Source organism: Adiantum capillus-veneris, chromosome 14, assembly GCF_014529385.1.
Source record: "Adiantum capillus-veneris isolate H3 chromosome 14, ASM1452938v2, whole genome shotgun sequence".
Taxonomy (NCBI): Eukaryota; Viridiplantae; Streptophyta; class Polypodiopsida; order Polypodiales; family Pteridaceae; genus Adiantum; species Adiantum capillus-veneris.
Genome location: NC_140944.1, coordinates 112751102 through 112769939, shown reverse-complemented (window position 1 = coordinate 112769939; position 18838 = coordinate 112751102). Strand labels below are relative to the sequence as shown.

Sequence of the window (18838 nt, the reverse complement as noted above, 5' to 3'; positions counted from 1 at the left end):
GGAAAAATCTAGTTGTCATCGTCACTAGTGTCGTTGTCGTTGTCGTTATCGTTGTCATTGTCAATGTCCTCTTTGTTTCCATTGTTATCTCCACTCAATTATCCATGTGAAGCAATGTATGCCATACACACTTCTACCCAAGCCTCCACATGTCCCTTGAAGGCTACACACTTATGCGGGTGAGATATCCAAGATCTCCCCAATTCATTGCATTGTGGGCAATAACAACAACTTGCTTGAAATCCTCTTTGGTTGGGTGTGTATTACTATCTAACTCATACATGGCATTGATTAGGAACTTGGTGGCTTCATTGGTTGCATGAAAAGCCTCTGTGTTGTTGCATGCACTTTTGTGTTTCACATAAGTTACCCATTGTATACAAAGTGTTCAAAATATAATTGGCATGCATAATATTGATGGGGTGGACATGGGGGACTGGTGGACCATGATGAGACTCATGCCCCCATCGAACCGCTTGCCCACACTCATCACATTGTCCATAGTTACCCCTCAACACGGTAAATGTGTAGATGTGAGAAGATTGAAAGAGAAAATTTTAAAAAGAGTAGAGAGAAAGTTGTGAATGAATGATATGTGTGAATTTTTGGCATTTTATAGAAAACCCAAAGTCAATTCATTTTTTAAGACCATTCACACCATGTCTTTTGACTGCTTTTTGAATAATAAATGACATTAAATGAGATGTCACTTCAAAATTAAACACTATTGGTGAAATTAATATAAACCAAAGATTATTTAACATCACAAATGCACTATTCTCACTTCTCAAAAAGGAGAAAGGGATCCTTTGCAAAATTAATATATTGTGACAAGAACAATCACAGAGTCTGAAGGCAATATTACACACAAAATGAGCTCATATGAAAAAAACAATATCAATTTGGTTTCAGGTTCTTGACTGCAGCAGTTTGGTGGTGGTTGTGCTAGTGGCAGTCGTCCTCGTGGAGGCCCCATGGATAGTGAGGGAAAGAGTGGCCTATGGAGCGATTGACCGTGGTATGGCCAAAGAGGTACTATAAATGGACATTATTGGGAAAAAGAAAAGGTGGGACAACTCGATAGCTTTACAGCCCAAGAGTGTTAAAATTTCAACCTCATCACTAAAACGTATACCAAAACCACTCTTAGTAAACCCCGACCAAAAGGCCTATGCTCCCTTGGGAATTTACAATCACACGCCCACCCAACCAAAAGGCCTATGCTCCCTTGGGAACTTACAATCACACACCCACCCAAAGGACCATAACATACGAGCAAAACCCTGTCAAAGTACGCATTTACAACACACATCGACCAATGCATATAAAGACAAGGGCCTCCCCTTTCACAATTGAACATCAAAAAGCCACAATTTCAACATCAACTCCACAATTCATAGATACATTCCCTCCCAATTTGTGTACACACAATTTGCCACTAGGCTGTCATAGCCATAACCCTACAGAGAACTAGTCGTAACCTGAAGAGCATAACTCCGATTGGGACACTTTAAAGCTTGGAAAAAAGCTTGCAAAATGACTGGCAAGAAATCTTAAGATGACTAAAATTGATTATACACGTCGCTATGTGAAATTTTCTTAAGTTTTGACATGAGTTTTAGTTATATACAAGTTTCACTTGAAAAAACTCACTTATGGGCACTTACAGTAACCCAGCAGCTTGTGCTACACTAGCAACTTTTCATGCCTGTACATGTGCTTGCTAAACCAAGCTTAAAAAAATAAATCCCACACACACGTTTAACACTTGGAATCATTTCCATATGTACAAATTTTTTAAAAATGGGGTGTCCAAAATACGTGCAACATAGTTTGCTAAAACCCCCAGTCTACTAGAGCATTCATTCTTAGCACTACACTATGCACAAGCTTATGTACAAAAGTACATCATGTACACGGACATTAGCATCATATACCCTTACCACAATCAAATGGGAAAGTATTATCCCTTGCATCCATCGTGCACACATTATGGCGTCCTTCAAAGTCAAAAAGACAATCATCAATCACTAGTGAGCTCCAACCATCAGCGTCATTCCATACAAACCAAAAGATCATGGATTAACATTCTCACCACCATGAGATGTATCACTCACATTAGGTCAGGACAAAACATCCATTGTATCCATGTCATCATGGCTATCACAACTTTCCAAGTTACAATCCAAGTTTTCCTAAGCTTCTTCTCCCTTGACAATGCATGGCACACATTGACTTGCATCTCCTCATCCATATCAACTTGCGGATCATCAAAGCCCAAATCAAGACTACCATCACAATCCAAATCACTAAAACCATCCTCTTGCTCACAATAAAAATCATAACTAGTAGGAGAATCAACTCCACCAATAGCATCATCAACATCACAAACATCAATCTCAACATCCCAAATGGTTCCACATACCCACAAGTCATCTGGATACCATGTCAACTCATATAAATGAGGATATAAATGTCACCCATTATATCAACATGCACGTTGTCAAGAAGTAGGCGGTCTTGCCAGGAAGGCACCGGGCCTCTTGCTGTGAGAGTTTGTGAGGAAGCTCAAGGGTTATGAGAAAGAGCTAAGATGTAGATAAAATAGCTTCTAGGGCTAAAGAAGAAATGTAGCCAAAGAAGCCGCTCACTTTTCCTTACAAACACACACGTGATGGAAAGAACTCATGAAAGATAGTCAGAACAAAACAAAAATGAAAACATCGAGATTACGATCGTATCGTATCATGGGCAGGATAAAAGGGTTAATGGATGAGTTAATGATATTTAATCTTTGTTGTCCAAATAAGCTACGGATTTCTCTTTGGAACTGTAGCTTTGTGCTTACTATAATGTATATGTTTTGTCTAGCGATGGGGATTAGTTGTGAGTACAAATCCTCTTGATTCATAATAAAACAACCACACTCACATCAAAAGAGAAGTTATAGTCAATACTAGGTAGTATGATGGGATCTAGTGAGAGAAGTATTTCGTTGAGCCTTTCAGGACCAAATAGAAACACTATGCGTTGCTGAAAGTGAATCTTTCGACTAATCCAAATGTTAACCCTAATAGATTGCACATAATGGAAATGAAAGAAATCACCTCTATGTGGATTATGGTTATTCATCGATGATATACTTAGTATGTTCAAAGATAAAGGTGTGAAATAAGTGAAAGGAGAAGAAGAAGAGAGTTTCTCTCCCAAGCCCTATTGTTGCCCTTAGGCAATAAGGATACTGCGGGGAGAGAAGTACCTGTAGCAAGGAGATTCTAGAGTTTGTGGAAGATAATGAGAACCTTAAGAGAGAGAGGTGCTTGTGAAAGATGAAGATATGGTTACTAACCTTGTGCACATAATTGTTTCCCGCAAGAAGGTTGTGCCCGTTACATTGACAAGATTGCTGCTTGAATACCTTCCAATGAAACAATTAGGACACAACAAGAGAGCTGAAAGGAGGAGTAAAGATAGAATTAGAGATAGATCTAAGTGTGGTGGTGGTATTAAAGATAAATAATGAGACATAGAGAAGGAGTTAAAAACAAGTATTGGACTAGATATGCAAATGAAAGAAAAACTAACAACATATATCTTACATGAGAGCAATCGCCACCACCTTAATGGAGAGAGAAGATGAGGCAAGACTTCAGCTTTTCTTCAAGAGAAAGTGTGGCACTAAGATGAGTGTGACACTATGGAATTGAGCTATTCTCACTCACTCATAACTTGCCCCAATGAAGAGAAGGTTGCCCTTTTTATAGGTGAGGGAGCCATGTTTTACATAATCACTTGATTAGGCTAAAGAGTTAATTAACCCAAATCAAATGTTCTTTGGATATTTCTTAAAATGGGCAATATTAGGACTCAAAATATCATGAAATTCAGCATCTTTGTTCGTTGAGGCTCCATGTGGGTGCATGATGTATGTGGGCCCCACCTAGGCATCTTCTGTGTGGCTCCAGCAGGGGGTCCCAACTTGTGTGTCTTGTCCTTCAAGGCATCTTTGAGGTGTCACATTCACATGCTTGTGTCTTTTATCCTCCAAATATCTTATTTTATGGAAAAATACCAAGATTACCTCTTTTCACTTGATTCACATGTTTACTATCTCTTCTTGCAGTGTAGTTGTGAGAGGATTTTTCACTGGTTTTCCTGTAACTTTTGACCTGTAACTCGGATTGACATGCTTCAAAAGGCAAAATTGGCTTACTAAAAGAGCTTGACTTGGTTTTGGCCTTTTCTCCATGCCCTTAGGTCGGGATTTTCAAATTGGGATGGTCCAAGAAGCTTTGGATCTTCCTTTTCATAAAGTCTTCTAGTAGGCCCTTCCCTCTTGTATGTATCCAAGAAGGTATGCATTATTGAAGGGTTATATTATTAAATAAATGTGAAAAGAAGAAAAGAATTTATACATGGTAGGGTATAGCTAAGATATTAGAAGAAATATACAATGCTTTTCCCTGGGACAAAAAGAGGCACAATCATTGATACTTCTCTTGGAGTACTTTCTAATAGTAATGTACATTTATATTACTTCAAAGGTAATACTAAGGTATGGTAGAAAGCTTTTATTTATGCATATGAGTATAATATGAAGTATACTTATGCGTCAAAAAGTCACAAGATAAATCGTTTAATGCCCGTTCCCACTATATACGTGCCATAGCACGACAACGTCATCTGTATCATAATTAAAAGCATCCATAGGCACATAATGCAAACACATAGAGCTAGATAAGGCCTCATCTTTATGAGCATCCATACATGGGACCAGATCATCCATATCATTCCCCTCTTTGTCATACATGCACTCCAAGGTTTTCTCTTTCATGATATTTCTTTCATATAACTCCTCATTAAGGTTTGTACCATCAAGAGACAAAACCTCATCATATGCAATTGACTTAATCTCTGACTTAAGCTCAACATCAGTCTTACAATTATTTCCAATGGGAGAGGAGTTCTCATATGTAGCCCACCAAGCTAGAGTAATTTACATACTCAAGCCATCTATCTTGCTTCACTAGGTTCCTCACACCCAACAAGTTTGTGCATGAAACCTCAATGCCCAAGCATGCTGGAAGAGTGCCAATGAACAAGAATCTCTCTCTTTTTGCAACTAAAACCATGTCCTCAAGCACCTCTAAGTCTTGTTTGAGAGATAAAAACCTCATGTAGTTCATGCCCAACTCTTCTAACCTGCTTATCTTCAAATGTTTCATCGCATCATTCATCCTAAATCAATGCATCACTAAGCTTAACCATGGATGTAATTTTATGTATACACCATCAAGACTAAAGGTAACTTGAAGCACTCCTCATTGGCAAGCATCAAAACACTATTGGGCAAAAGAAAAAATGGGACACCTCTGTAGCTTTATATGCCAAGAACGTTAAAATTTCAACCTCATCATCAAAAAGTATACCAAAACCACTCTTAGTAAACCCCGACCAAAAGTCCTATGCTCCGTTGAGAATTTACAAGCACACGCCCACCCAAAGGACCATAGCACATAGGACCAAAACCTTGTCAAAGCATGGATTGACAATAAACTCCGACTAATTCATATGAAGACAAGGACCTCCCCTTTCACAATTAAACATCACAAACCCAAAATTTCAACATCAATCCACAAATTGTAGATACATGCCCTCCCAATGTGTCTACACACAATTTCAAGTAGGTTGTGATAGTCATAACCCTACAGAGAACCTGTCGTAACCTGAAGAGCATAACTTCGATTGGGAAACTTCAAAGCTTGAAAAAAATATTGCAAAATTAATGGTAAGAAAGCTGCAGATGACCAAAATTGATTCTACACATCTCTATGTGCAAAATTACGCAAACAGAGAGTTGTCTCAATGCGACTAAGATGTAGAGAAGGCAAGGCGAGGGCAAAAAACTGCATCAAAAAACATGGAGAAGCTAGAGAGACCCATAACCTGCAATTTTCTTGAACATTGGTTGAACTTTCTTTAGTTTTTACATGAGTTTTTATCTCACTTGATGTTGATGCAATGTCATTGTGGATGCTCACACTCCATCACCAAGCCATTGCATCTAGCAAGACATCTCAAAACTATGTTGCTAACCTTCATGAATGTACCCAACAACCAGGTGTATAATATCATGTACATTATTGGACACGGTAATAACAACTATAGCTTGTAACTTATAGCTTGGCCCGAAATGGTTCTCTAATGTGGTCTAGAGTTCATGACGCCTCTCAAAATAGTTTTCTGATCATATCAATATCAATATCAATATCAAAACCATCATTTTTCGTTGCCATATATGTGACCTGTCAATTGTACAATGGAATAGTTAGGAGCCTGTCAAATCTACATGTGATCATGGCATCAACATCTCAACCTACAACATGGTTTACAATTAAAATGGAAACAAAACCATAAATATCATGAAACTCATATAGAAATGGTTTAGGACTTAATGAATCTATGGAATTGTTGATAAGAGCATATGTGCATGAGGACATCCAAAGGAAAATAATACGAAGATGGAAAAAAATGTACACGTTGTTAGGCGCATTTCCAACACCCCGTTTTTTATAAATTTGTACATATGGACACCCAATGTCAAAAGAATGTGTGGGATTTATTTTTGTGGTTTTCTTTGGCTTGATTTCGCAAGCACATTTACATGCAGGAGAAGTCACTAGCATAGCGCCAGTTGTTGTCGGGTTGTTGTAAGTGCCCGTAAGTGAGTTTTTTTACGTGAGACTGTTTTTAACAAAACCCCATGTACAAACTAAAAAAATTACAGAAAAAGTCCAAAAATTTACAATTTTTAGCTCGTTGTGTCTCCTTGATGGTTTTGGATGCAGTTTTGCCCTCGCCTTGCCTTCTCTAAGTGTAGTCGTAGCGAGACAATGATCTGTTTGCGTCAATTTTGCATGTAGTGGTGTATAGATTCAATTTTTTTTATCTTCATATTTCTTGCTAATAATATTTTAAGCTTTCTTCCAAGCTTTAAAGTGCCTCAATTGGAGTTGTGCTCTTCAAGTCACAACTAGTTTTCTACCAGGTTATGGATATGGCAACCTAGTGGCAAATTGTGTGTAGACAGATTGGGAGGGAATGTATCTATGAATAGTGGAACTAATGTTGAATTTGTGGTTTTGTGATGTTCAATTGTGAAAGGGAAGGCCCTAGTCTTCATCTGCATTGGTCGGCATGTGTTGTAAAACCGTGCTTTGACAAGGTTTTGCTCCTATTTGCTATGGTCCTTTGGGTGGGCGTGTGCTTCTAAATTCCCAAGGGAGAATAGGCCTTTTGGTTGGGGTTTACTAAGAGAGTTTTTGGTATATGTTTTGGTGCTGAGGTTTAAGTTTTAACGCTCTTGTGTTGTAAAGCTATAGAGGTGTCACACTTTTTCTTTTGCCCAATAGTGTTTTGGTGCCCGCCACCGAGGAATTGCTTCAAGCTACCTTTGGTTTATAGGTTCTAGAAGACATCACGTTTAGTTTTCCAGAGTTTAGTGGGAAATCAAATGAAAGTGCCAAAGGTTTCATTGAGAGAATGGAGTTTGCTTGCCTTCTTGCTGACAAGCAAGACCCAGCGTTGGTGTTGCAAATCTTCTACTTCTGTTTGATTGGAGATGCTAGGGAATGGTGGGAAGGCTACAAAAAGGATCTATAATCATCCCAACCTCCTCAATTTATTACTTATGAAATGGTAATACATGATTTTCTTACACAATTTCAATAGGTGGAAGAATCACAAAAGGTACGGCAATCTAATCAAGGCTTGGTACAGGGTGAAGGCCATACCATAGAGGACTTTGTGAAAGCATTCAATGTATTATGGACAAAGTGTTGTGATCTTTGGGGGCTTAAATTCCTCTACCCATGTTAAAGAAGGATAGGTTTCTTGCAAGTTTAAGGAGTAATCTACGCTTGAAGGTGGAGCTTAAGCAACGAAGGACCTTTGAGGAGGCAGTTGAAATTGCAAATAATAAAGAGTGGAAAGCGGAGCATCTTTACCAAGTTGGAATCAATTTCAATTCAAAGGTTAAATTGAAAGTTGTATAGCAACCAAGGCTCCTCATTAGGGAGCCAGGTTATGATTAACAAGCTTCTCATGATGTGAATGCTTTTTGCAAGGGGATGGAAGATGTTGTAGGTCTTATGAAGAATCTCAGTGTGCATATGATGGGAGGTAGATGAGGTCATTAGGAAGGGAATGGGGTATAAGAGGGCCTCTTTATTTGCCATGGGATTAAAAATGAGATTAAGGAATGAGCAAATGGGGGAATGCCATGTGGACTGAAATGGTGGGTGTGGCAGGTTCTAAAAGTGAGTGGTCAAACTTATAGGCCTAGAGGTGGAGGGGTCTTTTCTTTACTAATAAAACAAGAAAATAAGAAAATTTGAACCTTTTAAAGCTGGGGTAAAAACCCACTCTTTATCTCTCTAGAGGCTATTGACTCCCCCCACCTTCCTCCCTAAAAGGGGGTCTTTCAAAAAACGTGCTGACATTCTCTCTCTCCTATTTACTCTCTCTAAGGCTGCTACATCTACTCTCTCTCCCCTCTAGCTATGAGACCTGAATCTCCCTCTTGAAGCCCACTTTTCCCTCCAAATACCTTTTGCAATAGAGGTTTTAAACCTCCCTTCTCCATTGATCACTCAGCCTCACCTTCACACCTCTACAGAAAGCTGTAGATCTACAACATTGGATACTTCTATGGTATCTTTATCAACACATCCCTTCTCCATTGATCACTTAGCTTCACCTTCACACCTCTGTGGAAAGCTGCAGATGTGCAACACAACTGCTTTTGGAGTATCCTCATCGACACCTTCTTTGATCCTTCTTCCTCATCTAGGTGTGAAGGAGAGGCTAAACACTTAATCTCGCCTTCAAACCTCGACATGAAAGTATAGATCTGAAGCAGTGGCTGCTTCTTGAGTATCTTCATCAACACCTTCCATGGTCCTTGTTCCTCATCTAGATATGAAATGATCTCTCCTCACTCGTCCACATCTTTTGGAGATTTTGCATAGGAGCATTGTTGGGTAAGATTGTTAGGCTTCTTCAACATATGTGTTGGTAAGAACAGTGAGCTTCATTCCTATTTTCAATGTTCTTGTATCTTTGCTCACTCACCATACTGGATTCTGTTTCCATCTTTTTGGTAGAGATTTGTGGCAGTGTCATTGTCTGTCTTTGTATATATCTTAGCATTTCTTGTTACCTTGCACTAATAAAACTCGTGTATATAAACTAATCTTCATTTTTGTCACAGCATGTGTTACATTGCTTTCATGGATTCTTTAGGTGCTCATCAATGTGGGAGTTTTATTGACTCAATAAGTTGCAGCAATATGCAAGACGATAGTGATTCTTCGCTTGCTATCATGACTACAAATGATTTATGTGGGTGAAAATGCAGCCAAGTTCATGGAGTTTACACAAGGTGTAAATCAAATATATGGCTTCTCAGACACATCATTGGAAGGGGAAGATTGTGGGTTTCAAGAAAACTCAAGATGGCAAGCAGCTACGAAGGTACAACATGTGTATATAGCTTCTCTGTTGGTGCTTGACATGTCTTTGCCTCAACCTAGGTTTCTTGAAAAGTGTACATGTTCTGCTTATATTTAAATGTTTGGATTGTACCATTTATGCTTTTACCTCTTAGGTTGTTTCAATATATGCATAATTTGGTGTGTTTTTCCTTCATATATTTTCCATCTGAGTTTGCAGAGTGGGAGCCAATGGAATCTTTTACGGGAAACTTTGAATCTATCCATGCGGGTGTTGCCAAGTTTTTATATGCAGAGTGTTTACGTTGAGAGATTCCCTCACAAGAGAGATTCTTATATGGACATGCTTATGCCACATCAAATGCTCTATTATTGGCAAAAATTGGTATGCAGATACCAATCTATAAATGAAGGCTTGTCAATTAAATTTCCATACTGAAGATGAAAGCGAACAATGGGAGTATGGGAGGTGCTCGACTTCGATATTGTTTTTGAGGAGCTCATGGACCTTCAAATATTCCCCCACACTGATATTGTGCCCAATAGTTGTGTCAATGATGACTGACATCTTTACAATTTTTACAAGTACCTCAATCCTTGAATAGAATTCCTTGTGAGTGAATAGAAAAATTGTATGGTCAAGAGAAGAGAAGGGTTGTACTTGTAAGCACATCTCATTCCCATGATGTATCATTGTACAAGCTCAACCAAGGTGCATTATCTTAATGAAAACTTGTATTGCATCCCAACTCTATGCATAACTTTTTGTAAAGTTTAATTTAAGTTCTTTTAATTTTTAAGTTTAATTTTTTAACTTTTTGTAAAGTTTAATTTAAGTTCTTTTAATCTTTAATTCAATTTTGGTGTGCTTATTTTGGTATTTCATGAATTTTTCAAGTTCTAGGTGTTTCAATCTTAAAAGTAATTAAGTCTTAGAGAATGACATCCAAGAACTGTATTATTGTGCAAGTACACAAGTTTAATTCTCTATTTATCTTCTCCACAAAAAAATATTTTTGAACTCAATTTTTAGTAATTAAGTGAATTCTAATTAGTACTACATGCAGCCACACATGTGTCAATACGAATCGTTTTAAAGAGCTTACACCATATAATTATCAATTGATTTTCTAAAGCATATGTACAAAACTCACTGAAGAACTTTTTATATTGCATGTTGAAATTTGTCAAAGGGATTTCTAAGAGGGACTGCAAGGTAGATGATCACAATGGCCCCATCGACTTGGGCATGAAGTGTATAGGTATCCAGTTTCCTAATTGGGACATGGACCTAGATTTGCTAGTGCTTGAGGACGCAGAGAGAAATAAGAACAAAGGGAGGATGAAGAGAGATAGGGAGGTTGAAGATCTATAAGTGAGCATAAAGAATCCTCAATGAAGCTTGCGCTCCTACATGACTCTAACCTGATGGACAACATAACTTAAGTACTAGATAAAGAGAGGTGATGGAGGAGGTTCCACACTTTCATCTACTCACTTTGTATGCAATGGTGATAAAGGGTCATCAATTTGTTTTTGTCAAACAATGACATTCCAAAGACTGTTGGACTCTAGTAGTATAGGAAAATTCTTAATTATTTTACAATTCAGCCTTTAGTATGGAGCTTTGGGTATTATGGGATTCATGCTCTTTAATATTTTTGTATATCATGCAAATCCACTATGATGACTCTCCATTTCTTGTTCTTCTTATTCAATGTTGGTGTGGGAGGAGGTGATTATTGCTTCCATGCAAGGACATCATTCTTGTACTTTTTTTTCTTCACTCTACAACCGTTTGCTCCTCTATGGTTTGAGCAGTATTACACTTCCTCTTTTAAACTTTCTTTGGCATGTTCACTAAGGGTCTAATCTTGTGTACCCTCTTTGTAAGAAGTCTACTTATCTGAGAAAATGGGGTCACTTCAAAAAAGACTTGGAAGAATGTGTTGCATTGGAGACTTGTTGGGTCCATCAAAGTGTGAGCTTTTTTTGCACCATGATCAAGGTACATGCTACATTTTTGGAGAGAAAGAATGGAACTTTCCATGCGAGGTCATGTTCCTGGGGTAGATTACCGCCAAATCACGCCTATTTTGCACCAAAGAACCCGATCGGGTGGGTTTTCGAGAGCCGAGGTGCCCGAATCTAGCTCCGTGCACCACGATGCAAAAAGGCTTGGTTGACCAAGTCAAATATGTCATTTTCACTCCGTGGCGCACAGGGCTAGATACGGGCCCCTCGGGTCCCGAAAACCCACCCGATCGGGTTCTTTGGTGCAAAACAGGCGTGATTTGGTCGTAATCTACCCCAAGAACATGACATCGCATGGAAAGTTCCCTTACTCCTCTCTGAAAATGTAGCATGTACTATTTTGCACCAAAGAACCCGGTCGGGTGGGTTTTCGAGACCCGAGGGGCCCGGATCTAGCCCCGTGCGCCACAATGCAAAAATGGCGGCCAAATCATGCCTATTTTGCACCAAAGAACCCGATCGGGTGGGTTTTCGAGACCGGAGGGGCCCGGATCTATCCCCGTGCGCCACGGCGCGAAAATGGCATGTTCAAGAACATGACCTCGCATGGAAAGTTCCATTCTTTCAACCACAATCTAGAAAATATATTCTTACAAATGGGAATATTCCGGTGAGCCTTTTTGGTGTTTTTTTAGTTTTCCGGGGAGTGATTTCTCTCATGTACGATGGCTTCTCCTCATTATGGGGGTCTTACAAATGTGATTTTTTGAAATAAAAATTACAAGGGTAAATCATGGTCCATATTTAATGCATTCCCATGTTCATCTTCAATGGAATAATTAGTTAAATCGCAAGAATTTACACTAAGTCATGAATATAGGTCAGGTTTTTCTTAAATTGGCCCAATTTATTTTGAGAATACCATTTTTAGGTATGTAGTACAAATGTGAAGCTTCTACGATATGTCAATAAAGATTGATGAAATTCAATACTCATTTAAGCTCAGCAATAAACTGCAACTATCGCATAAACTTCTATTTTTTCAAAAATAAAAATTTTGGGTCCTTTCAAATCAAAATATGAGTCTTATCATGTTTTTGACATATTAAAACTATATTTCCATCAATATTTCATATGTATACATAAGTTATGGTGAGATACCAAAATATACCATGAAGTGCATGGTCTAAGCCACTAACATAATCCAAGGAACTTTTGTGCATATGCCCTAAAGTCCACCACCTCCCCCACCATTTTGGAATTTGGTCAAAGATTCATTAAGTTTTAAGTACTTACTATACTTCCATGAATATTTCATGTTGTATACATAAGTTATGGTGAGATTATCAAAATCTACCATGACCTCGTGGTCTAAGCCACTAACTTGATCCAAGGAAATTTTGTGCATATGTCTTAAAGTCCACCACCTCCCCCACCATTCTAAAATTTTTTCAAAGATTCATTAAGTTTTAAGTATATACTTAAAATTCCAAATAAGAGGCCCTCCTATATCCCATTCTCTTCCTAATTACTATAAAGGTTGATTGTACTATTAGCAGCTATATGTTTCTTGTTCACATTTTAGATTTAGATTCCCTTTATTTAGAAATATGAATAATGATCTTTCCTTTGTTTTATAGTGCCTTTCGACCTTCCCTTCACCAACCGCTATTGATATCCAATTATGTACAAGAATGTATCAACGACAAAAGTTATTGGCTAACTTGCTTCTCATCACAAATTTTTGTGGGGCCTAAAAAATGAGAGAAACAATAGTATTTCAAGACACGTGCACATAGCTAACCACTATTTGAATGAAAATATAAAGTAACTTCAAAACAATGACAAAGTTTAGTGCAAGTAAAGAGATGACATAATAAGATGGTAAAAATTGTATTGCCTTAATCAATTACATGAGCCCACTCACTTAGCATATGAGTGGTGCACTTATATGTTTTATACATGGGAAACAGAGCTAGGCTCTCTCTCACTACCACTCTATTGCTCTGTCTTTTGGCCCCTTCGTCTTGCCTTCCATTTGCAGTACCTTTCTTTGCAACTGTAAGTTTAGCAGACACTTTCAACCAATTCTTGGTTGTTGAGATTTGGTTCCACACTTGAATGTCCATCTTGGCTTGGTTGGTTCTTGGTCTGCAATTGAGCCACAAAGTGATTGATTATATCTCGCTAGGGCTTGACTTTTTAAATATTGTAGGCATGAAATTCCACATTATTAACTTTTGCACTACACCTTCTTCAGATCAAAAGTGAACACATGGATCTACAATATCAAAATCTAAATACAATGTGAGTTTCTTAAATCCATAAGTGAGCTTGATTGCAATATAAACATTACAACTTTACCTCTTCCAAGAGCAAGTATTTGAACATTGTTGAATTTAGACCAACCCATATTGTGGCCTTCATTGCCAAAATGCATTGGAGTCAAGTTTTCCAACCATTGACAACAGCTTTCAAATAAATCTTTTGGAGGCACTAGTACCAATTTTCAATGTTGTTGAATATAGGAGAATCTGCTAAAACAAGAGAAGAGATGATTAATAAAGAATCCTTCTGATTTCAAAGAAAAAAGAGCTCTAATAAATCATTCATGGAAAAAATACACTAACCACACATGCTTTGCAAGAACTGACACTTACCTTAGGATCCTTTGCCAACATTGAAAACTTGTGACCCTTCATAAGCCTTACATACACCCCTTGCATTCTGCTACAGTGGCACCATGTATAGTAGATCTATACTGCATTGTAATCCTTTTCCAGGTAGCTATGAGTAAGTACACTCTTGATAGAAATTACTTGCATAGTGCATAGTTCACACACACACATACACACAGTAAAGAAGGAGATGTTGTAGCAACTATGAAAAGGATTTTGAAAGGAGATAGGGAGCTAGAGTAGGAAAGTTGATGTTGCACGTCATGAAAGAGGTTATGGAACTCTTAAGAGAGATGCAAGCTTGGGAAGAGAGCGAAAGTGGACGAGAAATCTAGAAGTTGGAGCTACGAAGATAGAAGTTGTAGATCTAGAATGAGATGTTGGAGCTACGGAGAAAGAGGTTGCAGATCTTGAAGAGAAACTATTGGATCTATGTAGAAAGAGGTTGCAGATTTGGAAGAGAAGCTATTGGAGCTATGGAGAAAGAGGTTGTAGATTTGGAAGGAATGTTGCAGCTATGGGAGAAAGAGTTTGTAGATCTAGAAGGAGATGTTGTAGCTATGGAGAAAGAGGTTGCAGGTTTACAAGGAGATGCGGTAGCTATGGAGGAAGAGGTTGCAGGTTTAGAAGGACATGTTGTAGCTATGGAGGAAGAGGTTGCAAATATAGAAGGAGATGTTACAGAGGTAGAATGATCTGTGATAGGCTACTTTACAAAAGGATGCCCTAGCATGAGAAGAGGAGGAGAGAGAGATGTCAGGGCGTTTTAGAGAGAGAGTGGGGATAAAGATTGCAGATCTTCACTTTTCAGCAAATGAGGGGAGAGAAAGAGAGCTTGGGAAACTTTTGGAGGGGGAGAAATACGAAGAGAGAGAAGACAAAGAGGGGACAGGAGAGGGAAACTTTTAATATTTGAAAATTGAAAAGGTGCTTTTGGGGGGAGAGTAACTCCAACCAGGTAACTCCAACCAGATCTAGAAAAATCTGCATATATTCTCCAAGAAAATAAGCAAAAGTATTTTTATAAAGGCATGTCTAGGCTACCTACCCCACCATTCTAGCCCTTGGTCAAAGATTGATTAAGTTTTAATATCTCCTTAAACTGCCGAATAAGGAGGCCCTCCTATACCTATGGACATATGTACAATGGAATAGTTAGGAGCCTGTCAAATCTACATGTGATCATTGTTGGGGTATAAAGCCCAATGTGGTCGCCTAGGTAAGTGGGCGGGCCACCAGGTATGTACACATATTCTTTTGTAAAAACCTAATAAGAACTCACTATGCTCTACACATTACAGTAGAGCGAGTTCACCATATCGTCGTGCTCTTCTTCTCGCACTCTCTCTCGCGTCGCACTTCCGCTCGTACTCCTTCAACTGGTATCAGACCTCAGATCGAGGCTCGGGGCAGCACTGCAGGAGGCTAGAGTCACCAACTCAGATTGGAGTGAAATTCGACAAGCGAAGACACGGCCCCAAATCTAGTGGGAGAGCTCGAAGGGCTAGGTGTTGTCAGAATTTCATTCTGAGGTCATCTCGGCCACCGTTCGGCTTCGACAAAGGTCTGCGCAGGCCATTTTCGACTACGTGGTCTCGACGGGTGCAGATCCGACTCTGCAAATTTGGGGTTTTCGGCCTATGACTACAGGTGTTGAGGATATCGACACTCCCAGAGTGCTGCTTTGTGGTTGTCTACACATCGAAGGACGGGTCACAGTTCTTGGAGGCGTGTCACATACGACACGGGCACATCTACACACAGACTGTAGGCGACATCCACTAGTTCATCAGGTAGCTTGTGTTTGCTGCTTGATATTCCAGATTTCATCCTGACATTGCAGGTACTTCCACATGGGATGTATTGTCACAGATGATGTATGTCTGTTGAGAATTTGCTGACCGTGAGTCATGCACCAAACAACCGCCGCAGCGGTTACAGCATACAGTGGGAAATTTGTGGATGTATGACTTTGTGGGAAGTCTATGTACTGTCAGATTTACTGCAGCCTTTGTTGAGGGTTGAGTGAGGTTTTATTGAGCTGGGGGATTCTCGAATGTTGAGATCCTTTCGGTGATATAGGTCTTGGAGCTATCCCTCGAGCACCCTAAGATAGGCAACTAGGATGTATTGACTGTGAGTTAGACAGTTGGGATTGCATCTTTGCTTTACTGCCGTTGAGGCATTGTCACAGTCTATGCTTACAGGACAGTGACAGGATAGTCAGAGACAGTAGAGGTGCAGGACAGGTTTACCCACAGCTTACAGTGTCAGAGAGACAGTGTTTTTGAGCTGTTTTTGGTCTGTTTTTTAGTACACCAGAACCATTTTACAAAGGAGACTCTGCAGAAATTTATGCAGAATCTGAAGCTTTCTTGGTTTATTTGACAAGTTGATATTGGTTCAGAGGTCAGTTTACAGGGGAAACTCTGCCGAATTTTTCCCAATAAAGTAAACTACTGTGAAGCGTAGCTATGGCTGGATCACAAGACACTGCTCTTTACAATATCAAGAAGCTGGATGGAACCAATTTCCCATTGTGGAAGCAGCAGATTTGGCACGTGTTGGTACAAAAGAAGCAGATAAAACCCATAAAGCTCAAGGGGATAAAACCAGAAGATATGGACGAAGATGAATGGAGCGAAATGGATGAATTGGCACTTTCTACCATTATGCTGACTTTGGCAGAAAGCGTTTACTTCAATGTAGCAGACGAGATGTCGGCTTATCAAGCATGGTTAAAGCTGAGTGATCTTTATGAGAAGCAGAGTGCAGCTTCACAGGTATACTGGCTTAAGAAGCTTGTTGACTTGAAGATGAAAGAAGGGACACCTATGTCCAATCATCTGAATGAATTCAACACAATCTATAGTCAGTTGTCAGCTCAAGGTGTCAAGTTTGATGAACCTATTAGAGCTATGTTCCTGTTGATCACATTGCCGGAAAGTTGGGACACTTTTCGTACAGCTTTGAGTAATTCTGCACCTCCAGATGGTTTGAACATAGCAGGTGTAGAAGGAAGTCTGCTTACTGAAGAAACCAATAGAAAGACAATGGACAAAGGCAAAGGAACAGCCTTAGTTGTCAGGGGAAGGACCAAAGAAAAGTACAAAGGTGGAAAGAGGAATTAGTCTCGTAGCAAGTCCCGCAGTGCTAAAGGCAAGAGTGACATAGAATGCTACCATTGTGGCAAGAAGGGTCACATGAAAAGAGACTGCAGAGAATGGAAAGCAGAAAAAGGCAAAGAGAAAGTTGAAGACCATGGTGAGAAGAACAAGTCCTCATTGAAGATTCAAGAAATAAATGTGACAAACACTGTTGCAGAGGATGACAGTCTAGTGTCAGGAGACATCTACTTCTTGAAGAATACAATGGACTCAGCTCTTCTTACAGCATCTGATGGAAATGCACTGAGTGACTGGATTATAGACTAAGGGGCATCACTTCATGTGTCTCCAAACAAGGAGTGGTTTACTTCTTATGTGACCACTAAAGATCATGTTCGGCTAGGCAATGGGCAGACATGTGAGATCTTAGGTGTTGGAGATGTTCAATTGAAGTTTCAAAATGACTCTTCTTTCACGCTAAAGAATGTGAGACATGTTCCCACAATTACAAAGAGCTTGATCAGCACGGTTTACTTGATGATGCTGGCTACGTCACCACTTTTGGACAGAACATGTGGAAGATATCCAAGGGTTCTATGACAGTAGCACATGGAGTAAAGTCTGGAGGACTTTACATGATTTATGTATCAAATGTCTCTAAAAATGTAATCAATGTAACCGAGCAGCCGAACGTTTCTTAAATAGGACCATACAAGAGAAGGTCAGAAGTATGTTGTCTAATGCACAGCTGCCAAATGGGTTTTGGGCTGAAGCTGTATCAACAGCTGTTCATCTTGTAAATAGATCTCCTAGCAAGGTTTTGCAGAAGGATTCAGTGCCAGAGATGGTATGGTCAGGCAAAATGCCCTCATACAAGCATCTCAGAGTCTTTGGCTGTGAGGCATATACTCACGTTCCAAAGGAATTTAAGAAAAAACTTGAGCCAAAGAGTAGAAAGTGCATCTTTCTAGGCTATGGTAATTCTGGTGAGATGGGGTACAGACTTTGGGATCCCGAATCCAGAAAGGTTGTCCGCAGCAATGATGTTCACTTTAATGAATCCAAATATCATTCTAAACCAGAGAGGGTTGAGGAGATTAGAAGAGTTGTCTTCCAAGAAGATGGACCTGCACGTGCAAGACAAAATGTTAGGGCTCAAGAAGAGCAAGGACAGGATAGAGTGGAACCACAGGTTGTGGCTGAGCCTGAGCCACCTATTGTGCGTAGATCTGGACGTGTCACACGACCTCCTGATAGGTTTGTTCCATCTATGAACTATGTCATGTTGACTGATTGCAATGAGCCTTCATGTTACAAGGAAGCAGTGCAAATGAAGGACTCCAGGAATTGGCAATTGGCCATGCAGTCAGAGATGACAGCTCTGCATAAAAACAAGACATGGAAGCTAGTTAAATTACCACAGGGCAAAAAGGCTCTACCTTGTAAATGGGTTTACAGGTATAAGATCACCGCTCATGATAGTCAGCCAAAGTACAAAGCAAGGCTTGTTGCCAAAGGGCTTTAAGCAAGAACAAGGCATTGACTCTGATGAAGTCTTCTCTCCGGT

The 18838-nt window shown here is 39.4% G+C and overlaps 1 protein-coding gene across 1 annotated transcript; it reads left to right on the top strand.

Moving 5' to 3' along the window:
- Positions 1 to 14541: 14541 nt before the first annotated feature.
- LOC147442959 (uncharacterized) lies at positions 14542 to 14859 on the top strand. Its single transcript, XM_086529814.1, has one exon. The coding sequence runs from the start codon at positions 14542 to 14544 to the stop codon at positions 14857 to 14859; it is 318 nt and encodes a 105-aa protein (XP_086385940.1).
- The last annotated feature ends 3979 nt before the right edge of the window (positions 14860 to 18838 follow it).

Excerpts from the sequence above, each read along its gene's own strand:
- LOC147442959 (XM_086529814.1), top strand. The coding sequence starts at position 14,542 with ATGTTGGAGCTACGGAGAAAGAGGTTGCAGATCTTGAAGAGAAACTAT.